This window comes from Sarcophilus harrisii, chromosome 1, assembly GCF_902635505.1.
Source record: "Sarcophilus harrisii chromosome 1, mSarHar1.11, whole genome shotgun sequence".
Lineage (NCBI taxonomy): Eukaryota > Metazoa > Chordata > Mammalia > Dasyuromorphia > Dasyuridae > Sarcophilus > Sarcophilus harrisii.
This window is the reverse complement of record NC_045426.1, coordinates 690,285,116-690,310,561: the sequence shown is the minus strand read 5'-3', so window position 1 is coordinate 690,310,561 and position 25,446 is coordinate 690,285,116. Positions and strand designations below refer to the sequence as shown.

The following is a 25,446-nucleotide window of genomic DNA, read 5'->3' as shown; positions in this document are numbered from 1 at the left end:
TTCTTCCTTCTGATCAGTAAGTGTTCTTTTTTGTATCTACCTTGGGATAATAAGCCATGTTTTCCATTAAAATTTTAAGGGTTTGGATCTGAATGCCTTCTGAATCTATTATTGACATTTAATCCTGCAATAGGTATATGTTAAGACTGGTATTTTGATGGGATATGCAGGTCATATCCCATCCACACCTTCTTATTCTGGGCCCCTCTTGTCAAGGTCTTCCCATGTTCTACCTTCCACTGAGGAGCCATCTAATATACTGTCCAATCTTAGACACATACTAGTTGTGTGATCCTGGCAAGCCATTTAACCCTGTTTACCTCAGTTTCCTCATCTGTAAAAATAAGCTAGAGAAGGAAGTGGCAAACCAATGCAGTATCTTTGCCAAGAAAACCCCCAGTAGGATCATGACTGGGGAAAATAATGACTGAACAACAAGAAGTAGGCCACAGTTTATTCCTGTCCATTATGGGTTTCTCCATTGTCCTCTGGTTGACCCAATGCTTTAATTTTTAGGAAACTAAGCATTCCAAACATTGATTAAATTCAACTTAGCAGCCTTTATTGGGTATCTTCAAGGGCTTTTAAGCCATATGGTTATTAAAGAGCTCAGAGGAAGCTTTTTGTCATTCTGGGTGGATTCTACTACAAAGAATCAATGTAAGCATATGGTGAAGAATCACAAGATGGGAAGACATGAATTGATGATAGTGCTAATAAAGATAAAAATAATTACAAAAGAAAGAAGTGGGAAAGGGAGAAGGAAAAGGAAGAGAACTAGCTTTTCTATATCACATTGAAAATTGCCAAGTGCTTTACATACTTACCTATAGGTAGCAATTTATTTCCTTCAGGGGAATTTCAAGTGAATGAAATCATAGATTCATTCAATATCAAAACACTATCAATTAATTGATCAATAAATATTGATTCAGCGCCAGCACTGTGCAGAGGCACTGAGCTAAGTGCTGAGGCTATAAAGACAAAAACTAAATAGTTCCTACCCCTGCCCCCGAGGGTTCTCTTTGTGCATAGTTTAGGTCAAATGACTACTGAGCTCCCTTCTAGTTCTCAGATCATCTGCTTTCATGATTCCATGAGCTTACATTCTATCAGAGGAAACAATATATCTATGTTGAAATGGAAACAAACTATATAAAAAGGAAATATAAATTGAATACAAGTTATATGATGAAAAGGAAGAGAAACAAAAATCGCTGTAACTATAGACCTCTGCCTACCCAGTACCACCTAGGAGTTCAGTGAGGTAGGGGAAGGGGCTTACCTTGGCCTTGATAATGGTGCATTGCAGGGAGCTGTTGTTTTGATCATAAAGAAGACTAAACTCCAAAGCTCCCAGGGTAGCTGATGGGGAAGAAGAGATAAGAATCAGAAGAAGAGAAACAACCACCTAGGGAGAAAAAAATGAGCCACACCCATCCAAGTACTAATTCCCTTCTGACATTCTAGATCACAGACACATGTTAACACATTTGTAAACAGTCTTCATCGTACTGGGCATAAGGAAGAAGGAAAAGGACCTGAGGTTTTCATGTGAATCGCATTTGTTTGGGCGAGGCTGTGAGGCTGGGCAGAAGTCAAGAGTGCTAGATTTGAAGAATAATGTTCAAGGTTTGAATCCCAGCTCAGCTACTTAATATCTATGTGACTCTCTGAGCCTCAGTTTACTTATGAACTGGATGTCTGCCAAGGTCATCTTTAAATTCTACCACAGCTACTTGTTCATGCCCCATATTGATTAATCATTAGCTATCTATAAAGCACCTACTATGTTCCAAGCAGTGTAATAGGTGCTATACATATTTAACCTATTAAAAACATAGTCATAGTTTGTCCTTTCTTCAAGAAAAGCAGTGTGGAAATAATGATTGACATTTATATAGCACTTTAAGGTTTACATCATCTTGTGGTGTTCAGTAATTTGACTGATTCTTCATGAGGTTATCTTGGCAGAGATAATGGATCGCTTTGCTATTTCTGCCTCCAGGTCATTTTATAGATAAGGAAACTGAGGCAAACAGAGGTAAGTGACTTGGTAAGGTTCACATACCAGTAAGTATCTGGAACCTGATTTCAGGAAGATAACTTTACCTCACTCTAGGCCAAGCACTCTATCCACCCAGATGCCATTATTCCCATTTTGCAGATATAGAAACTGAGACTTAGAGATAGAAGTTACTCATGGTAAGAGCTAGAGGCAGGAACTGAACTCAGATCTTCCTGCTGCCAAATCCAGTTTTCTGGTTCTAGCTATGAAATCTTGGGGAGCTCCCTTTCCTTCTCCAAAGTTTCTGGAGTCTCTATCCTATATAATCTCCTGAATTCTGAGGCTCAAACAGATAGTAAAGTGCTCTGCAGACTGTAAAATTGTAACAATGATTAAGACCCAGCTCAAGATTCACCTTCTTCCACAAAACCACACTTAACTCTAGCTCATGGAATGTTTTTTACTGTCTTTCTTTTCCTCTAGTAGTGATACAGAGGATTTTGCCATTTTGCCACATACCTGTTGGCCTTTCTATGGCACTTTGAACCATAGACCCACCAAACATTCACTGTCCTAGGAATTACAGTTACAGAGAAAAAAATCAAGCACTTCCACTCTGGGTCCCAACTGGTGACTGCCTGTTGGGAATATTATTTCAGGACTGTCCCAAAATGCTTCATTTCACTTCTTTCCCTCAGGCCAACTTCTTCACAGCCTTTCAGTTCTGGAACTACAAGCCGTGATTAAATCAACTTTTCTGCTGTTCCTGGATGGGACAGGTCAATCTACACTCTAGATAGCCCACTCTAGAATCCCAGGAACTTTCTGAACCAAAGTGTTATTCCTGTCCCATTATTTTCCTAGATGTGCTCCGATTTTCCCCACAAGAACCTAACATTTGCATAATACTTTATAAATATTATCTCATTTCATCCTCACAACCACCCTGATAAGTGGATGCTATTGTTATCCAATTTTAATGATTTTATAAACTGAGACCATCAACCAATTAATAAAGTTATTAATCACCTATTTTTGCCAGGCACTATGCTAACCATGGGGATACAAAAAGAGGTCCGACAGTCTTCGATTTAAAGAACTTATAATCTAATGAAGAGAGAGGAATTAAGTGATTTGCCCATATCACATAGTAAGTGCTAGGGACTACATTTGAATTCAGCTTAGATAAGACTGAAAAAGAAAACTATTTACTATTTGGAATGGTCTTATATTTAACTAGTGTCTGGTAAGCAGGGGATATGTTAGTACATGTAAGCCTGGGGGAACCTTCCTCCTTTAATGAATAGTGACCATGGCACCAGTGACTTTTGTTCCTGAACCAATCGTGTGCTTAACCCAGTGATATTTACAAGGATAGAAAGATATAATCTTAACTCAGGACTCCTCTTTCAGAAAAGAGAAGCCAAAGGCCAAGCTCATGGTCTCTTCTCCTGTTCCCATAAAGGCTGGAATCTGAGTTTCCCTTGGAGAAAGGTGGACAAGAAGCCAGGAGTATCTCCCACTAGCTCCATTTAGCCAATTCATGTGGATATTCATGTTTTATATGGGTAGGACATACCTTATACACCAATGAGGAACTTGAAACTCAGAGACCTTAAATGACTGTCCACAGTCACACAGCTAGTATTGGAGGGGGAATCCAAATATGGACTTCTGATTCAGAATTCAGCATGCTGTCTCCTATACCATATAACAGTGGTTCTCAAAGTATGGTCTAGAGAATCCTGGGGATCTCTGAAACCCTTTTAGAGGGTCTATAAATTCAAAGATAGTTTTTATTTCCAATATGGTAAATAAATATAATCCGGATAAATAAAAACTCCTTGGAGAGATCCTCAATAATTTTTAATAAGATAAAGATACTAAAAACAAAAGTTTGAGAACCACTGCCATATAACTACAATAAAGAAATCCTACATGCAGCTAGAAATTCTCAGAATATGTATATATTTCAGTTTCTGAAAGTTGTGGAAAATCCAACAAGGGATATTGAAAAATCTCATTTTCCCCCAATCTTGAGGGAGAAAGCAAGAAAATCTTAAAAAAAAAAAAATTCTCTTCCAATCCCCTCTTGAGCCTTCATATCTTTATCATTCATTCATTTGTCAAATGTGGATTAAGCACTTACTGTGTGACTAGCCCTGTGCTAGAGAGACAGAGATAAAAATACCATCATGTGAGGTTGAGCTATCCTAATCAGTGGGCAAAGACATAATCCACTCTACAGAGCCAGCCCCAGACTCTTCTTTACATCTCACCTGGCTATCTGCAAATTCATACTTGTAGTATCTGTGCTATTCTCCCAATCCCAACCTGGACCAATCATCAACCAATATGACCTTGTCTGGGACAGTCTAAATAGAGAACTCTTCTCCAGCCTCCACTCCCCAAAATGTCTTGTTTACCTACTTCCTACCCCACACCCCAAGAACCCTAAGAATGTAAACTACTTAAAGGCAGGGACTGTCTTTGTGTGTACCTTAGCACAGTGCTAACACATAGTAGATATTAAACTGCATTTTCCATTAATTCATTTGTTCCTTCTTCTTCCTTTCCCTTTCCTTTCCTTTTTCTGCCCTCCCTTCCTTCCTTCCTTCTTTCCTTCCTTCCTTCTTTCTTCCCTTTCTTCTTCTGGAAGCAATACTAAAACCTGGTTTTCTGATTCTTCCTAATTTCCCTTCAGACTTCTCCCCATGCTCCTCACACACTCCTTCCCGGTTACATCTCAAGCTTTGTGGCCCTAATGTGGTAATTAGCTTTCTTTAAAGGTTGTAATAAGTTTTCCCAGAGAAGCCACCTCCCTGGGAAATTGAATAATTCATCATCTCCAAAAGTGGATTTTTTGTGCCAGTCTATTATTTACAGTTGATAAGCCAAGTTACTTCCTGGGCACCATGCCCCGCTCTATTACTTATTTAACAGCCATTAGAAGCACTTAGGTCTGGGAATGTGGCAGGAGTCTTTTCAGACCCTGGTTGGAAATTCCCATAATTTCAAAGAGATGGTGTCCCCACTTCTGCCCTGGATGGCACGGCAAGCCTTTATCAAGCCTTCCACAAGCTCACCCCAGAAATGGCTGCCTACTGAGGCCCACAAAGTCAGACCTAAACCAGCTCAGATATGTACTCTTCCATGCATATAACACATGGATCCCTGTGTTCTCTTTGTCTCTGGAAAAAAAAATGCGGTACACAATGTACCTTTTTCTACTGTTGTATAATCACAACAAATGGGATTAATGGGATCATTTGGGGTTTTCTAGGAAGAAATACTAGCTCATTTTACAGATGAGAAAACGGAGGCAAACAGTGTTGCGTGACTCCCTCAGGATCACACAACTAACTAAAGACTTGAACTCAGGAAGAAAAGTCACTTTGATTTCAGGCCCACTGCTCTATGAACTATGGTGCCACTAGCTACCCCATTTTACCTACATCTAAGTTCTTTTTCTCTCTCTCCCTCCCCGTCTTTCTACTTCTCTTGTTTTTTTCTCTCTCATTTCCTCTGTTTCTGTCTTCATGTCTGCCTGTCTCTTTTCTTAGAGTACTCAGAAGTAAGATGAAATAATATTTGTATATTTGTAAACCACTTTTTGCAAACCATACTATTATTAATATGCCTCCATTAATCTTATCTAAGTTTTTTTTTCCCTTCAAAGAGTATAAATTTGTTTTAGCTTTGTGCTGTTTTCTACCAGAATTCCAATTTGTATTGAATAACTCTGTCTCTCTCTGTCTGTTGGTGTCTGTCTCTGTCTCTGTCGGTCTGTGTGTATGTCTCCTTCAATCTGTCTTTCTCCCTTCCACCTTCCCTCTATTTAGTGTCCGTCCATCCATCCTCCCTCCCTCCCTCTCTCTCTCTCTCTCTCTCTCTCTCTCTCTCTCTGGCATAAATAAAAAGCAATGCTTTATTTCAGCTTAAAATTCCCATGCTGTGAGTTATTTGATGCAGTATTATTCTCTCAGAACTATAGACCCAAACCTAGACATTTTCACACATACTGATTCATATTCCCTTATACTTTTGAATAAACTACACTGTACTATATGGGGCAGAGAATTTCTTTTTCTGAGCCTCAGTTTCCTTATCTGTCAAATACTAAAGATGGGGCTAGATGGCATCTAAGGTACTTCCAGCTCTAGACTATACAATCAAAGAGATAAGGCTGGAAGGGACTTCACAGGCCATCAGTTTCAAAGCCCCCCTCCATTTCATAAACCTATCCAATATGCTAGACTCAATAGTCAGTCAACAGTCATTCTGCTCCTAAGAAGCAGCACTGCCATTTGAATCCAGGGCCTCTGATCCCAGATCTAACATTTCTCATTATGCTTTTCTGCCTTCTAAAACAAGAATCTCTGAATAACCATTTCTCAGAGTTGGAATAGAATTTAGAGGCCATTAAATTCAGCTTTTACCGGAACGAGAATTTCCTTCTGCAATTCACTGCTGACAAATGGTAATCTAACCTTGAAGATGCCCAGCAAAGGGGAACCTGCCCCTTCCCAGACAGCCTATTTCATTTTTGAATAGTCTAATCCATAGGAGGCAGTATGGTGGAGTAGACAGAACTCTGACACAATTCTCACATCCTGGGGGTGGAAGGGACAGGGCAAATCTTTGGGCAAAGTCACTTAACCCTTTAATGTCCTAGTCAGTTGAGAAGATAAGTTGCAGAACAAGTGGTGATTTGCACCACTGGAGGGAGTTCCCCGCACCAGTGCAATCCAAAAACAGAACAAAATTACAAAGTTTTTTCTTTTCACAAAGCTTAAATCTTCCTCTCTATAACTCCCACCTACGGCTCCTATTTCAGCCTTCTGGGGTTAACCAGAATAGCTCTCTCAGATAAGCTCAAACGTCACCTACTCGCTTCATCAGAATCATAGCTGTTTGCCTCTTCTTCATCCTCATCCGGGGGTGGCTGCTGCTGCCGGGCTGGGGCAGCAGCAGGCTGGGGGGCAGCAGCTGCCTGGGAGTAGGCTCCTGATCTTCGTGCTGCCCGATCTTCCTTGACTCCAGCTGGGGGGTAACCCCCTGCGTCCCCTGCTCGGTCATCGCGGGGAATGGCCGCCGCTGATGGGTAGCCAGGCTCCCCTTGGGCCAGATCCCCTTGAGCTGGAAGAAGAAAAAGTAAGGATGGTGAATGGCTTTAGAAACATTTCAGTCACTTATTCAACAAATATTTCTTAAACAGAATCCTATAACAAAATTCCCAGTTTCACACAGCCTTCCTTTGAATCCCAACTAAAATCCCTTCTTCTTCCCTTCTTAATTCTAGTGTCTTCTTTCTATTAATTATTTCCTGTTTATCCTTTACATAGCTTGTTCCTACATATTTGTTTGCTTGTTGCTCATTAGATAGGAAGCTCCTTAAGGGAAGGGATTGTCTTTTGCCTCTTTGCCCCGATGTTTTGCATAGTGCCTTGAACATAGTAAGCAGTTAATAATTATTTACAGGCTGGAAGGAAGATGAATGAATGATTTTTTTTTCCTTGCTGAGGCAATTGGGGTTAAGTGACTTGCCCAGAGTCACACAGCTAGGAAGTGTTAAGTGTCTGAGACCACATTTGAACTCAGGACTGATGCTCTATCCATTGCACCACCTAGCTGCCCTGAATGAATGATTTTTTAAAAAAGAATTTAGTAAGTATTTACTATATGCCAAACACCATGTTATGAGTATAAAATTAAAATATTTTGTATATTATTTATAATATATTTATATTATTATGTATAAATATTATATATTTTATTATATATAAATATATTTATATTATTATATGTAAATATAAATATAAAATATCCTTTCTTCAAAAAAGTTAGATTTTAACTGGACAAGACAGGGGACTAGTGAGCAGAAAAGGAAATTTCTGTCTGGGGTTAAACCACAGATACAAATAACTAAAATATTCAACCTCACATAATAAATGCATTAAAAATGTCACATGACTTGCTGAAGGTCACAAAGGTGATGCCAGAAGTGGAATCTAAACTCGCCTCCTCCATTTTCATTTTTCCGTAAACAAGAATGATACAATATATTCATTGATCTGTGAATGATACTTTCCTTGAAGGCAGAAATGGTTTCATTTTAGTCTTTACATCCCTAGCACACAGAAGGTGCTGAATAAATGCTTGTGGATTAATTAACATGTGGTCTTCCCAGCCCTTAACTTCAAGATTCTAGAAAGGGAGGCAGGATACAGAGGCACCCTCTGTCTAGAAAAAAATAAACAAATTGTAAGGATAGGGAAGACTGAAACTGTGGAGAGTTACCTGGTCTTTGATCTGGAAATCTGCCAGTTGCACCTGGTCCTGCTCCTGGTCCTGGTCCTGGTCTGCTGGCTCCTGGGGGCCCTATCAGTCAGTGAGACAATTATAGCAACAGCAACAAAAACCAGATATGTTTATATGATCTATGTTGTATGTTTGACAAAAAGACATGTACATTAGAAACTCCACAGTTTTAGCTGTTTATGGCCATCTCACTGTCATGACAGGATTTTCTTTCACTTGATTTTATATATATATGTAATATATAATAATATAACATATTATATATAATATATATTTATAAATTTATATATAAATTATAATTGTAATACATAATATATAATATATTTATATATGTATATAAAACATACATATATTATATATACTATAAAATAATACATATTACATATATATTATAATAGATAATCTCTGTGTAAGTATACGTATATATGTATGCATGTATATATGTGTGTGTGTATGTATATATATGTAAATGTTACAAGAGTTTTGTTTTTCTTTCTATTTTTTCAATGGGTGAGGGCTGGGGAGAGAAAAACAGATTTTTGTAAACTAAAAAAATTTAATGAAAAGTAAATGAAATCACTGGTGTGAGCTACTGGAGTATTTCTTGTTGATCCTCACCCCCAGGGAGCTTATGAAATCATAGATTTAGAGATGATAGGAATATTAGTGGCCATCCAATTCAATATTCTCATTTTACAGATGAGGAAACTAAGGCCTAGATAAGAAAAGTGACTTGTCCAAGCTCACACAGATAGTAAATATCAAAACCAGGATTCAAATTTGAGTCCTCGCGTTCTAATCTAATACCCCTTCTACTGCACCATGGGGCACTCTGCCCACAGAACCGTGCTTTTATCCCATATCTGTATCTTGTTCAATTCTCTGTTTATATTTGTGTACAGAGTTGTGTACAGAATTATAGGTAACTGGGCTAGAAGGGATCTTGGAAATAGATCATCTAATCTTTGGAGGTCTTCAGACCAAGACTGAATGGGCTACTGGAGAAGGGAATACCGTTCAGGTACAGGTTGGGCTAGATGGTCCCTAAGGTTCAATGTTCTTTTCTTATGAACAAAGAAAAAAACCTAGAAAGGTTTCCCCAAAATCATTCAAACCTCTTAGAAGTGTCATGATGGGGAACTCCCGGACCTAGATTCAGGAAGCATGGATTCAAATTCTGCTTCTGATATCTGCTAGCTCTGTAACAATGGGCAAATCATTTTTTTTTGTTACAAGTTTTGATTTCCTCATCTTAAAAAAGGAGATAATGACATCTGTTGGATCTGCTTCATGGGTCCCTCTGTAGGACTCAAAAGAAATCAAATTTATAGAGTGTTTTGCAAGCCTTATAGTATCAAATGTCATTTTTCATAAGTTTAACTGTAGCTAGAGTGGAAGCAGATGAGGGCAAGGATGCTCCTCTGTAACCTCCTCAGTGACAAGCGGAGGGCTGGGCTATATATTACCTCTTCATCAGCTGTTGTCTTTGGAAAGGACAGACACTTCCTACGTGTAGCACTAAGGGAGTATTGGGAGCCAGCTCATACCAGAGAGCTGATGGTTAAATTATCTGTGGAGGCATTTATACCTTGGACATTAGCAATCACCACCAAGCAGGACATGGATTTATTAAGTTATTGATTGTTTAGACTGCGGTTGTTAATGCATATTAAGCTTTAAAATGTGTTGGTTTACAGTTTAAGAGATACCGATTAAACATTTACAAGCATATTCCTGTGTACTATCCACTCTTTGACATATAAGACCCCTCCTCCCCTCAGTGCTTTCAAAGCTCTTTGGTGCCTTCCCATCACTTGCACTGGAGCTGCCTATAATCACAAAAATATGTGGAAGAAGGGAGGAAGGGGTGGATCTGATAGAGGACAGATGGAGGCTTACCTGGGGGACCGAGCTGAGCTGCAGCACTTTGGCTGGGCGCTTGGGAGGGTCTGGAAGCCTGAACTGAGTTGGCCCGTCTCAAGCCTGCAAGGGATGAAGGAAAAAAATATCATTACCATTCCAAGCACAGGTCAATAAGGCCACGAAACCTCAAGAAGCTGGACAGTCTTGGATTGGAGTTTTCGTTTTCCCTTCCCATGTTCTATCCACTCAAAATGTTTGTTTCTATCACCATTTTTTTCTGATTTCTCTGTCTGAAAGGATCGATGACAAGGGAATCCTAAGTCTTTAAAACTCAAAAAGATTTTAGAGATATGAGTTCAACTTCTTTATAATATGGGGAGGGGAAACTGAGGCTCCTTTCTATCCTATATATTTGCTTTCCTCGGTGGGTACATTATTATTTCTGGAGAGGTCTGACCAGAATAAAATTCAACAAGACAATAACACTTCTCACTCCTGGTATTGATTTTTCTCCTTTTAAATCCTTTGATTCACTGGCATACTTGCCAAAGAAATCTTTCTAATATACACACTGATGTGACCATACCAGTTCTTAGCTCAAAAATATTCAATGGCTCCCGATTACCTCTAATATAAAACAAAATTCTCTGTTATTTAAAGCCCTTCAAATCTGGCTCCATCATCCCTTTTCCAGACATGTCATTTTATCATTGCTCTTCGTTAAACTATATCCCAGCTAAACTGATATGTTGTTCCCTAAACACAGTGTTCCATCTCTCATTTACATGTCTTTGCACAGTCTACTCCCCATGACTAAGCAGGATCCATGTCCTCTCCTTTGTATCCCCCAACTTAGGTATCTTCAAAACTTAGTTCAAGTGCCTTCCTTACGGATACTCTTTTTACGCCCTTTATACAAGGGCTCTCTCTCTCTCTCTCTCTCTCTCTCTCTCGTTGTCTCTGTCTCTCTGTCTCCCTCTGTCTCTGTCTCTCCCTTTGTCTTTCTCTCTCTCTCTTTGTCTCTGTCTCTCTCTCTGCCTCTCTTTCTCTTTGTCTGTCTCTATCTCTCTCTCCCTCTGTCTCTTTCTCTCTGTGTCTCTCTTTCTCTTTGTCTCTGTCTCTCCCTCTGTCTTTCTCTCTCTTTCTGTCTGTCCTTCTGTCTCTGTCCCTCTGTCCACTGCCCCTATTTCATATATGTCAACATTCCAATCTCTTGATGGAATCGAAGCCCACTGAAAGTATTGTTTTTCTTTCTTTCTATTATTTTCTTTGTATTACTATAGCCCAAGAATGACAAAGATAATAGATTTAGTGCCAAAAGGGACCTCAGAGGCCATCCTGTCACCTCCAAATTTTATAGATCAGTAAACTAAAGCCCAGAGAGGTTTTACTTTGTCTATATAAAATTTTGCCTACTTTGTTTTTTGGTCCAGCCCTGTGATTTCATCAGTACAGGGGAATTCCAGGTGAGGAAAACAGTGCTTTGTGGATTTCCTGGCAGCATTTGGAGGTTGGTCAAACCTTAGTCATTCTGACCAGATCTCTATCCACTCTGCCACACTGCCTTTCACATGCTAGTAATGGGACTAGCAGGTAATACAATTGCACAGAGTGCTGGACTTGGAGTTAGGAAGATGAGTTTGAGAACCAGCTCAGATTCTTACTAGGTGTATGACCCTGGACAGGTCAGTTTATTTACCTCTGTGGGTATCAGTTTCTCCATCTATAAAATGAGGTTAATTGGACTTGATGGGTTTGAATGTCTTATCCAGCCCTAAAATCTTGATCTTTGAATATTGTTATTACATGACATGATTTAGCTGCAGAATCAGGATTCAAATCCATGTCCTCTGGATACATTCAGGATCCTCTCGATTTCTGAATGAGAGTCCTCCTCATCCCCTCAGCTATCAATACTTCTCTTTCCTCCCTCCCCACCCCTGCCAATCACTACATTCACTTGTATACTTTGTCTATCCTTCTATCCATATGCATCATCTTCCCCTTTAGACATGGTTCCCTTTGTATCTGTATCCCCCCAGTGCATAATACCATTTTTGGCACAGAGCAGGTGCTTAACAAATGCATTGTGGATCTCTTAATAAACATGTGGTAATCTCTCATCGGGAGAATGTTTCAGCTGATCCCATTCTGCTCTTCCCTTTAGGTTTTCCTTCCCCCAGTCCTGGCCTTTATTCACATCTTCTCCAGCTTCTCCCACCCAGGCCACATTCTGGACCCGATAAGAGCTGGAATGAGCGTCCCAAGGGCACTGGAGCTTCTACACTTACCGGCCATATTTCAAGAGGCCCAAGTAAGGCTAAGACCTATTTGGTGTCTCCTGTGTTGAAACATCAAGACGTAGACTCATGGGGAAACCTAAAGTTCTGTAGCCTGAGATTTTTTTGGGCAGATACCACTGGTGTCGAGGGCTCTTTCACGACTGGGGTTGGTTCCAAAATTATAACTCATCCATAGCCTCTTCAAATATATTTAGACTGGGGATTACCCTGGTTCATTAGCATCCGCAGGCCACCAGGTGTGACTAAGCCTTTTATAACAAAGTGAGTCAGCCCTTTCTGACAGGAGTAAAAGAGTTGTAATTACATCATTCTGGGGATTTTCTGCCAGGTAGCTGAGATCACAGAGTCCCAGAAGACCAGGGCTATAAGCGATGCCAGGGGCTGTGTCACTCGATGTATGCCTGACCAGAAAAGTCTTCCACATTCCCAAAGCTCCAACCTCCAGTGATAGGAAATCTGCTATCTCTCTGTGGGCTGCCCATTTCACTTTGGGACGGTTTATTGTGAAGCTATTATTCCATACATAGAGTCAGAATCTGCCTTGGCAAAATTTCTGCCCTCACTCTGACATCTGGTGTCATGAAAAATATCCCTTGGCATATTTACCTATATGACAAGTATGGTAACTGGTCTACCTGGACCACTAGGTCAGGAGAGCCCCTCAGCTATGCTTTTACTTCTCTCTTTCTCTACAATCCTTTTCCCACAACTTCAACCCAATTTCTACCCCCCCCCCTTTACATATTACCTTCCCTATTATAATGTAAGGCTTGAAAGTGGGGACTATCTTGCTTGCATTGGGGAGGGGAGTCAAGGAAGGTTAGGTGACTTATCCAGGATCACACACCTAGGAAGTGTCTGAGATCACATTTGAAGTTAGGTTCTCCTGTCTTCAAGGCCAGTGCTCTATCCATTTATCCATCTATCCAATAGTCTGGCTCTATCCAGCTGCCCCCCACTTACTTGTATTTGTATCTGCTAGTACTTAGCATAGTGCAGGTATATAGTAAGTGCTTAATAAATGCCATTTATCTATCTATCCATCTATCTATTCCCTTTACCTAATTATCCATCCATTTATCTATCTATCCATCCATTCATCCATCCATCCATCTATATATCCATCCACCGCCCATTCATTCATCTATGTATCTCTATGTCTATCCATCCATCCATCTATTCATGTATCTATACATCCATCTATGTAGTTATACATCCATCCATCCACCATCCATGTATCTATTCATACATACATTCACCATCTATCTATCTTTCTATCTGTCTGTCTGTCTATCCATCTTTACATACACACATGTTGTCTGCTTTTATTTTTGTCTTTGTCTTCCTAGGGCCCAGCACAGCATCTGCCACCTAGCTGGTGTTTAACCAATACTGGCTTATTGGCTAATTGATTTCCCCTTGATAACCTTTCCTGAAGGGATAAGAGGCAGTGTGCTATGGTTGATAGAGCCGGGAAGACCTAGCACTGAATCCCACCTCAGAGACTTCTTAGCTATATGATTCTATGTAAAGTCACTTCATTTTTGTCTGAGCCTCAGTTTCCTCATCTGTAAACCAAGAGAAGGTGATTAGAGTCAATGACATCTAAATTCCCTTTCAGGCTTAAAACTCTTACCAGATGTCCTTGAGGACAGCTAGCATATTTTTTGAATGTTCTTGGTTCCCTCGACTAACAGTCCTTTAGCCTGGTTCATTGTACTCTTATTCCATTCACACTGAGCTACCTGTTCCCAGAACATGCCCCACAGTTCCCCACTTCCGTGCCTTTGCTCATGCTTCCTTCCTCCTGAGCGCCTTCTCCTCTACAATCAACCTAGTCTCATTCAAACCTTGTCTAAATTCAGCCTAAACTCATTCCAAGCAGCACTGCCTCCTTGAAGACTTCCCTGATTCCTTCAGTCTGAAGAAGAGATCTTACAAAGAGTCTGGTCCAGTCCTCTGATTTTACAGAGAAAGATCCTGAAACTGAGAAAGGGCAAGTGATGACTGAAGTTTTGGAGTAAGGTGAGGGGAGTAGCATTCTAATCTAGGGCTTCTGACCTTGCTCAGGTGTGTTCTATTTATTGTAAGGGGCCAAAGGGCAGAGTGCTCAGAGAGCTAAAAGTTGTGACAAATTATATTTATGGCCTTGATTAAGCCACTTAATGCCTATTGGTCTTGGAAAAAGAAGGGGCTGGATTAGATGAAGACCAGGGACTCCCAGCCCTAAATCCAAAAATCTTTCCTCCACTGCTTTGTATCTTTCTTATGTGGATTGTTGTTATTTCTACCTCTCTGTGACCTCATTTGGGGTTTTCTTGGCAGAGATACCGTAGGGGTTTGTCATTTCCTTTTCTAGCTCATTTTACAGATGAGGAAAGTGAGGCAAATAGGGGTAAGTGACTCATCCAGGATCACATATCTAGTAAGTATCTGAGGCTGCATTTGAACTCAGGAAGATGAACCCAGCACCTTATCTGCTGCACCATCTACCTGTATTAGAGCATACAAAATATTATCTGAGGTTGAGGAGTTGAGAGAATTTAAAGGACACACAAGCAAATAACTGACAGATGGAGGATTCAGCTCCTTCAACTCTGCTCAAGGTCACACAACAAATAACTAACAGATTCAGGATTTGAATCCAGCTCCTTCAACTCTGATTCCAATATTCTACCCAGGGAACCATACATCTCCAAACTCCTTAATTTTTATGAATGAGGAAACTGAGCCCCAGAGACAAGCGACTTGGTCAGGGCTGCACAGTTGTAAGTGTTCACAGGGTCCTATTTTCAAAGTCATCCAAAAGTCATCTGGCCTGGGGAGTGACTTGCCCAAGGTCACGCATTAACTAGCAGAGCCATGCTTAGAACAAAGGTCCTCTGACTTCCTATTCAGCTCTCCTTCCAGCTCACTGAGCTCAGAAATATTCTTTTCTTGAGGGTGTGAAAGAAAAACCGCCCCCCTCTGTGTTTGTTATGGGGAAGAGGGACCCTTCCTTATTGTTCAAAAACAATAATAAATATCTTGAAGCTAAGTCTTACAGGAAGAAGGGGAGCAAGGGTGGACAGGATGTGAGATTAAATCGGAGCAATCTGTTGCTAAGAAGGGGCAGGAGCTGATGCGATAAGCAGGCAAGGCGTGATTTCATGTATCGAGTGAAAGACCAGAAGGCTCGAGGTCTGATCCTGAGTCTTAATATTCAACCTCTCACTTTGATGTTAGCCCAGAGAAAAGAAAGCTAATCCTCCATCTGGCTGGGACAAGAGGATTACGTGATTGGTATTGCCAACAGCCTCCCCTTAAATATTCCAGGCACAGCCTAGGAATCACAGACAGCTGGGCTGCTGGCCAGTGGGGGAGAGCTGCAGCCAAATAAAATGTCCCCTCAGCATCTTTCAAAGTGGGGCCTGAGTGAGCGTTCGTTCGTGATTTCTCCCCAGAGGGACATCGCTCACTCCATCCTCTCGGCACCCGGGGCCTCATCCTAGCATCACTAAGTTGGGAGGGACCCTGAAGGTCCCTCCATCCTTCTGAAACTAGTCTCTCTGGGACATTGGCAAGAAGTGGCCATCCAGTCTCTGCTTGGAGACCTCCAGGAAGGGGAGCAGCCCCTTGGGGTAGCCTGGGCCACTTTGGGACAGCTCTCAAAAAACAAACCTTAGCAACTTTGTATGTTTGGCTTTTTTCTAATACAGTCAAATCTACTCCTGCAGTTTCTACTCACTGTACCTGGTCCCACCCTTTGGGATGATAAGTATGAGCATGAAAGCTGGGAAGGACCCTAGAGGCCATCGAGTCATTTTATAGATGGAGAAACCGAGGCCCAGAGATGTTCATTGGCTTGCTCTTAGTCATTCAATAATAAATGACAGTGTTGGGATTTGAACCCAAGTCACCTGCCAAGGTTATAGAGAACCTTAAATACCAGGCAAGAGTTTATATTTTATCCTAGAGACTGTAAGGAGTCCTTGAAGTTTCTTTTCCACCATATACAAAGAGCCCTTCATTGGGAGTCATTCAAATCCCACCCAGAATCACAGGTAGACCTTATGAGGCTATTTGGGCCACTCCTTTCATTTTCCAGATCAGAAAAATGAGCGCCCAGAAAAGGGACTGTCCTCTCTATCTGTGTGATTTTAGAGAAATCAACTTCCTCTCTCCGAAAACCAGTTCTTTTACCTCGAAAATGGAAAGGCACGGACAGAACTTCCGATTTCACTGGTACAAGGAGCTCCCTGGCAAGGAAACTCCTTCCAAATGACACTTCCAGGGAAGGGCTTCTGAAACTTTTTCTACTCGTGACCCCTTTTGCCCAAGAAATTTTTACATGACCCAAGTGTACAGGTACATAAAATAGGTACACAAACCAAATATTTACTGGTAAGAAATCATGATTTCACGATCCTCAATTCAGTTATAAGACCCCATATGGGGTCATGACCCACAGTTTAAGAAGCAACAAAAGGGTCAATGACTTATTCAGGATCTCATAGTCAGTATGTATCAGAAGCAGGAATAAACCCAAGTGGCCGGCCCTCTATCCACTACCTCACACCAAAATGATGGGTTTTCAACTCTAGATTTATGCTTCTATAAATGCCAATTAGCATGTCATGGCACTAAGTGAGTTTTTGGATACAGAATAAGAAGGACCTGAGTTCAGATCCTGTCTCAGATACAAGTCTTGTGATCCTGGGCAAGTCACTTAACTTATGTCTGCCTCGATTTCCTCACCTTTAAGGTGAAGGAGTTTGACTAAACAACCTCTAAGGTCCCTTCCAGCTTTGATCTTGGGTAGAATGATTCCTTCCTTCCCCCCCTGCTCCTACCATCATCCTAACAGCCCATAGCTGTCCCTTCCTTTCAGCTCCTTTCATATCCTGTGCCAAGTTGAGGCTGTTTTAGGCTGAAAACCCAACCCCCCACTCCATTACCTGCCGGACTCCGACCGGTGTCACCCCCAGCAGCTCCACCTGGGCCATAATCCCGACCTTCAGAATCTCTGCCTGTGTAGTCATTTCCACTGGAACTCATACGAGCCTCTGAAGCCCGGCGCACTGGGGGACCATAACTGCCTCTGCCAGGAGCAGGTACAGGCTCGGGACCTGAAAGGCAAAGCATTTGTTTAAAAAACATGGAACAATTTGGAAGGAAAGAAGGAAGGAAGGAAGGAAGGAAGGAAGGAAGGAAGGAAGGAAGGAAAGGAAGGAAGGAAGGAAGGAAGGAAGGAAGGAAGGAAGGAAAGAAGGAAGGAGAAGAGTAAAGGTCTCTCTGTTTTTAGTCTCTTTCCTTTCTAGTCCATCTTCATAGAGCTGCTACAATACGCTTCCAAAGAGGCAAGTCTGACCATGTCTTTCTCCTACTCAAAAAACTTCAGTGACTCCTTACTGCCTCTAGGATAAAATATAAACTCCTTTGCCTAACATTTAAGGTCCTCTATAGCCTTGGCAGGTGATCTGGGTTCAAATCTCACATCTGCCACTTATTATCTGAGTAACTATAAGCAAGCCAATTAGCTTCTCTGGGCCTCAGTTTCTTCACCTATAAAATGACTCTATGGCCTCCAGGATCTTTTCCAGCTTTCCAGCTTTTATTTTGTGATACCTTTCTGGACCTCAATTTCCTCCAGGCAGTTAAAAGACCCCTAAGTGAGGTATCAGGAGATCTGAGTCCATTTCTTGGCTTTGCTACTAATTTACCATGTGACCTTGGACTTTGGATACTTCCCTTCTCAAGGATTCAGTTCTCCCATTTGTCAAATGGAGAATTTGGTCTGGAGAGATCTAAGAAATCTACTGGCTTTGACAGTCCACAATGGATCTAGGAGTCTGATTGGAGACCCTCAGACTGTACTGAGATGGGTATGGTGCCTCCCAATTCGCAGGAAGATCTTTCAGAACCATCTCTAAATCAGTGATCAACCACTGAGCCAACGGACACAAACTGGAGGAAGGAGTTAGTTTGGAAATGATGGAAGAATTTATTTCCCATTGGTAAGTGGTATAATATACTGCTAGATTGTTAGGACATGAGGGATGCTGCCCTTCTCCCAAGGGATTGGGGGCTGCCTAACTTGGAAGTCTCTTATGGGGTTCACAGGACCACACAAATCCCAGGTATAAGGATCAAGAATAACATGATTGAAAAACAACTACAACAAACACCAATCCTGAAACATCACCAGCTATTTGGGGAACACCTCAGGGATGTACAAAGAGCCCCAAACCACTGTTGGACAAGGAATAAGAAGAGCAACAAAAGCTGTGAGCTTTGTTTTCCTCCTCTGATGGACCCTCGATCCTAGAGAAGGGTATCGCCCAGCCTGGGAGAGCCAGGACTCAGGACTCTGGATCACCTTCTATTCTAATCAAAGCCATCTCCCGCCAGGGAACAAACCTGATTTCGGGCCCATGCCCCTCTTCTCCTCGGCATCACCTGGGGAAAAGGAGGGAGAAGACAGTCGTTTTTTTCCCTGGTGGTACAGGATGGCCACATGATATGAGGGGAGGGGTGACAAGGTTTCTATTTGTCCCATAGCAGGGGAAACATGCTTATTGTGGGAAAAAGAGCTTGCTCCTGAGTGAGGAAGGCCGGTTCAAATCTTCACACTGCCACTTAGTAACAGGTATGGCTGAAGGCAGATTCCATCTCTTCTTGGAAGAGATTACATAGGTCACAGGGCAGAGTCAAGATCTGAACTCAAGTCGTCTGGTCCCAGATCCAATACCCTTTCCACATTACTTCCTCTCTTGGTCAAAATGGCATTGTTACAACATCATGGATTCTTAGATTTAAAGGTCTAAGGTGCCTCCTCAGAGGCCATCTAGGCTAGCCCCCTTATTTTATAAAGAGGATCTGGATTCAGATCCTGCTTCTGACACTACTAATGTGTCTATGGCCAAGTCATTTACATTCTCTGGACCTTACTTTCCTTATCTATAAAATGAGACCATAGGATCATTTACAGATGAGAAACTGAGGACCAGTCAAGAAGATGGCCTCAGACACTTACTAGCAAGGTAGCCCTCAGGAAAACATTTAATCTTTACCTGCCTCAATTTCCTTCAACTGGGTTTGGAGTTAGTAATGCATCTGGGTTCAAGTCCTACTTCAGATATTTACTAGCTGCGTGACCCTAACCAAGTTTGTTTGCCTCAGTTTCCTCATCTGTAAAATGGAGTAATAATAGCACCTTACCTCCCAGGATTTTTGTGAAGATCAAATTGAGATAATAATCATAAAGCACAGAGTAGGTACTATATTTGTTATTGTTGTTGTTAATCCCTTTCAGTTATGTCTGACTGTGACCCCATTTGGGATTTTCTTGGCAAGTTTACCATTTCCTTCTCCAAGGCACTATATAAATATTAGTTATTGTTGTTATTGTTACTTTCCAGTCCACTGGACTGGCCACACTGTTCAGGTGCCAAATGTACACATGCCAAAAAGATTATTATAAACACAAATAGGGTGAGTGTTCACAAGGTGGTAGAAAAAGTAATATAAGGAAACTCTCAAATTCCCTTTGAAGAACTTGAAAAATTGGTTGATATGGGAGACACTGGCACAGGACCATCTAAAATGGCATGCCCCCATCAGAGCGATGTTAGTTAATACTGTTTGTTAGCTATTTATCAGAGAATGTGCTGTGCTCTGTGAGCAAAGCAGAATTGGATTAGCTCAGAAGAAATGTGAGATGTACAAAGTTAGAGAAGTCACCTCAAATGTTCATAGGGATTATTAGTGGCTGACCTATGGCAGAACAATCTGAGCTCCTATTGGTCTGATTAGCCATAGTCAGACATAGTGTAAGTCAACTCTAACATACTGATGTTATTTTGGTCCTCTTCGAGAAGGAAGGATAGCAACCAATCCATCAACCAACCAACCACCTTCCAGGATTGTTGTGGGGATGAAATGAGATACTATTTGTAAAACACTTTAAAAATGTTAAAGTGCTACATAAATACTAGTTCTTCTTCTTTTTGCTTAAGATTACACAGATGGCCAACTTCAGGAGTAGAATTTGGATCCCATGTCCTCTGATAATATATGACTGTTAGCTTCTTGAGGGAAATAACCATTGTGTCCTTGTACCCCAACATCTTGTATGTAATAGTCACTCTATTTTTAGAAATATGTTAAATCCAATATAGGCATACATATTTATACAATTATTGTGTTGCACATGAAAAATCAAATCAAACCAGTAAAAAAGAAAAAGAAGCAGAATGAAATGCAAGCAAACAGCAATGAAAAGAGTGAAAATGCTATGTTGTGAACCACACTCAGTCCCCACAGGCCTCTCTCTGGGTGTAGATGACTCTTTTCATCACTGAACAATTGGAACTGGTTTGAATCATCTCATTGTTGAAGAGAGCCTCGTCCAGCAGAATTGATCATTGTATAATTTTGTTGTTGGCGTGTATAATGATCTCTTGGTCCTGCTCATTTCACTCAGCATCAGTTCCTGTCACTCTCTCCAGGCCTCTCTGAAATCATCCTGCTGGTCATTTCTTACAGAACAATAAAGTTCCATAACACTCATATACCCTAATTTATTCAATCATTCTCCAATTGATGGGCATCCATTCAGTTTCCAGTTCCTTGCCACTACATAAACAGTTACCACAAACATTTTTGCACATGTGGGTCTCTTTCCCTCCTTTAAGACCTCTTTGGGATATAAGCCCAGTAGAAACACTTCTGGGTCAAAGGGTACATGATAGTCACTCTTGATTAGAATCCTTGCCTTAGTGACCTTGTTATAGGGGAAAGCACTTGATAAAAGTCAAGTGCGCTATAAATTTGAGTCCTTATTTTTAACCACTCTTTAGCACATTACAAAAAATATTGGCAGGCCTTTACACACAAGGATGATGTGGATAATCCATTATTGATCGGAAGTGCTCTTGGAATTAAATAATTTCAAAAGACATTTATTTAGCATCTATTATATGCCAGATCCTATGCTAGAATAAAAGAATACAAATACAAAACCAAAAGGGCTCCTGCCCTTAAAAGATTACAATCTTCTGGAGGGGGACAGAAGGGAAAGGAGCAGAATATGGAGTAAGGGGGTGGAAATGCATGCATGGGAACAATCTCCATTTCCTTGCTGTGTTCTCCAGGGAGGCAAACTTCTCCTGGGCTTAAAAAATGAGAAGTGATAAGTAATTCTGGTAGTGAAAAGTTTTCCTCCAGAATCTCCCCAGTCCCATGTCTTTGTTCACATAATTCTGTGCACTTAGTATTCCCTCCTTATCCTATTTCCCAGTTAAGTATAAAAAAGATATGGAGGAATGGGGACTGAGGGAAGTGCAAAGAGTTTTACAAATATTTGATGCAAAAGGGAGCACTAATGCTCGGGAGCATTCATCTCTATAGGAACAGGGATAGGTTCACCCTGAGCCAGTCCCACTCAGCCCCATACCCTAGTACCTGAGCATATTCATTTGTGAGATGTCTGGCCTCTGTAGGCCTAGAGAGAGGGCTCCCAACTATCAAGACTGAACTTTCAAGCTTAGTCTCATTGTAATAGGATTTAATTCACTGAGATCACCAGCATTGGTCTGTGATGGACAGGGCCTCAGGGACATTTTCAGCTAGTCTGGGACTATGGGTTAAGGTCCACAAAACATATCCTCTGAGGCCCAAAGAACAATAAGCAGCAAATCTTGTCCTTTACTTCCTGGACCCAACTACCTCCCATCTGTTTCCTAGAAGAAGGACCAACACATCAAAGGATTCCATTAATCCCAGAATCCTTGAGGGCAAAGACAATTTTGATTTTGTCTGTATTTTCAGGATCTGGCCCACAGTTGGTGCTTAATAAAAACCTGTTAAAATTATTTAATTCTAAGTGCACTTCTTAGTAACAATGGGTCAGTAGCATCACCTTTATATGTAAAGGATTGCCCATATTTTCTAGGTGAATTGAACTGAATTCATCGGTGAAAAGATGAGCAACACGAGGAAGACCTATACGAAAAAGATATGGGGAATCCACAGAGTGGACACAAATGATACCTGACATTTATATGGCATTTTTATATTTGCAAAGTGTTTGGGGATAGCACTTCGGACTTGTGATAGGAAGATCCCATTGAGGGAAGTTCCTCTTCCAGTGCAGATTAGGAGAAAGTAGGGAGAGAAGGGAAGGGAATATATATATAAATAAAATATATTTATATATATTATATATGTAAATTTATATAGAGCCTAGTATGTACCAATCACTGTACTAAGCACTTTAAAAATTCATTTTTTAATATTTTTAATTATTCCCCCACATATAAAAACAATTTTAATATGTTTTAAAAACTTTGAGTTCCAGATTCTTTTTGTTTTTCCCTCCCCTCTATAATGAAGAAAGACAAATCCAAAATCCGTGATCTGAAATGTTTATACATGTGTCCCAAATTTAGAGAATAAATAAGAGAAATTTGAGGTCCTAATGTAAGGAGATAAATAGATCCCTCTCTTCATTGAGAAGGCAAGCAATTTGATATAGGTTATACATGTGTAGTTATACAAAACATTTCTATAAAAGTCATGTGGTGAAAGAAAACATAGACTGACTCCCACCCACTACACTCCAAAAAAAAACTTCAAGAAAAATACAGTTTTAAAAAATGCTTCACTATGTATTCAGGCACAATCATCTCTTTCTCTGGATATGGGGATCATTTTTATCATAAATCTTCAGAGTTGTCTTGGATCATTGCATTGCTAAGAATAGCCAAGTCTTTCAGAGCAGATCATCCTCCAATATAGCTGTTATTCCGTACATAGTACATGTCACTTTGTATCAGCTCATGGAAGTCTTTCCAGGTTTTTTCTGAGAGCATCCTGCTCAGCATGTCTTATAGCATAATAGTATGCTGTCATAATCACATACAATAATCCGTTCAGCGTTCCCCAACAAATGGGCATCCCTTCAACTTCCAGTTCTTTGCCCTCAGAAAAGAGCTGCTCTAAGTATTTTTGTCCCTATTGGTCCTTTTTTGTTTTTTATCTCTTTGGGGATACAGACCTATCAGTGGTGTTGCTAGATCAAAGAGCATGCGCTTTGGACATAGTTCCGAGCAAAGCCTTGGCCAATCTAGCGCTCGCTGTATTTGCTAAAGTAGAACATCAGCCAAACCACGCCCAGAGCACAGCCCCCCCCACCCCCCGTCCTATGTGGCAGCCATGGAGAATCTTGTTATTAACCCACTGTCTTTGCAGAAAGGAAGTAAAGAGAGGCAAGGATCCCCTGCAAACTCAAGGCTCAAGGGAAGCATGGAAAGAACTTGAGGGAGAAGCTTTGGGGTATCCAGGAACCTAAAAAGCCAAGGACTCTTAGGATGCTACAGCATAGCCAGGAGCCCTTAGGGAGCAGAGCGAGGAATAAGAGGGTGGGACTGCATGCATCGGGGCAGTCCCCATTCCCTTACCATGTTCTCCAGGGAGGCCAGCCTCTCCTGGGCCTAAGAAATATAAAGAAATAAGCAATTCCATACTTTCCCAGTACACCTGAAATGCCCTGCCTACCTCTTCCCATTTCCATTTATTAAAGTTTCATCCAGGGGCAGCTAGGGGTACAGTGGAGAGAGCACCAGCCCTGAAGTCATGGGGGACCTGAGTTCAAATCTGACCTCAGACACTTAACACTTCCTAGCTGTGTGACCCTGGGCAAGTCACTTAACCCCATTGCCTCAGGGGAAAAAAAAGTTTTATCCATCCTTCATCATTTAACCCCAATTGCTTCATCCATTCTTCACTTCTTCCATGAGGACTTCCTTGGCCATTCCTTCTCCCCTAAAGGACCTCTTCCTTCTGTGCTTTCTTCATACTTTGTGATCTTCTTCTACACTGACTAAAGTCCCATTTCCCCAAAAGTTCCACTCTGGAAATAAGTACCAGCCATTTGGAATGATAACTAACGAGCTCAAGGACTAGATAAGGTTGTGATTAAGAGCCAAGTCAATTCAGTGTTCAAAGCACTGATCTATTTCTTCCCATAAGAAGAAACCTGAACTCTCTCTCATGGTTTCTAGTCCTACGATGGAGGAATTTGACCCAAGGTGGACACCTGCCCTCCCCTCCGTCCTACCTCGGCCAGTTGCTCGGGGATGGTGCTTGGGTTCCTGGGTGGGTGGCACTGAGGAGCTGGGCTCAGTGAGCGGCTGCTGAGGCTTGGATTTCTTCACTGGCATGGGCTGAGGGAGCACTTGTTTGGGGAAGCCCTTGAAGAACCATGCCCCGGAGCGCTTCCAAACCTGAAGAGAAAAAGGACATTTATCTGCAGGAGGTGGAGACCCAGCTCAGCCCGGAAATGGGACTCTAGCATTTTTCCCTATTTACTTTTAAATAGAAACATATATGCATTTGCACAGACATGTACACGTGTGCACATACCTAGATACATGCACATAGACACAAGAGAAATCTCTTCCACTTAACATATACACCCATGTATATATTAAACATACATACGCATGTGCAGGGGATCAAAATGACATCACTATATTAGAATCGAGTTACAGGTCATCCAACTGGGGCTGATCAGACCAATAGAGATCAGAATGCTCTGCCACGGGTCGGACACAAATAGTCCATATGAACATTTGGAGTAACTTCTCTCATTTTGTGTATTTCACGTTTCCTTTGGGCTAATTCAATCCTGCTTTGCTCATAGAGCACAGCATCTTCTCTAATGAGGGCACACCATGCTGGGCGGTCCTGTGCCAGTGTCTCCCATGTGATATAATTGATTCTAAAGTTCTTAATAGATACCTTGAGAGTGTCCTTGTATCACTTTTTCTAACCACCTTGTGAGCATTTACCCTGTGTGAGTTCTCCATAAAATAATCTTTTTGGCAAGTATACATTTGGCATTCAAACAATATGGCCACTTGTGCCCTCTGCAGTAGAGTTGGAATGTTTGGCAGTTTAGTTGGAGAA

General features: G+C 41.2%; 1 protein-coding gene across 8 annotated transcripts in view; it reads right to left on the bottom strand.

Annotated features, from left to right (window-relative positions):
- Positions 1–25,446, bottom strand: part of RPH3A (rabphilin 3A) — a 354,517-nt gene that overhangs the window by 43,863 nt on the left and 285,208 nt on the right. For 5 of the 8 annotated variants that reach the window (XM_031948624.1, XM_031948625.1, XM_031948622.1 and 2 more), the window contains 8 exons: positions 24,596–24,761; positions 23,937–23,969; positions 18,895–18,933; positions 17,433–17,603; positions 10,229–10,312; positions 8,309–8,389; positions 6,899–7,147; positions 1,286–1,365 (listed from right to left, as the gene is read on the bottom strand). In XM_031948624.1, coding sequence (XP_031804484.1) covers positions 1,286–1,365; positions 6,899–7,147; positions 8,309–8,389; positions 10,229–10,312; positions 17,433–17,603; positions 18,895–18,933; positions 23,937–23,969; positions 24,596–24,761 — 903 coding nt within the window. The remainder of the gene's footprint in view (positions 1–1,285; positions 1,366–6,898; positions 7,148–8,308; positions 8,390–10,228; positions 10,313–17,432; positions 17,604–18,894; positions 18,934–23,936; positions 23,970–24,595; positions 24,762–25,446) is intronic. The other 3 variants (XM_031948628.1, XM_031948627.1, XM_031948629.1) reach the window with 3 other exon arrangements.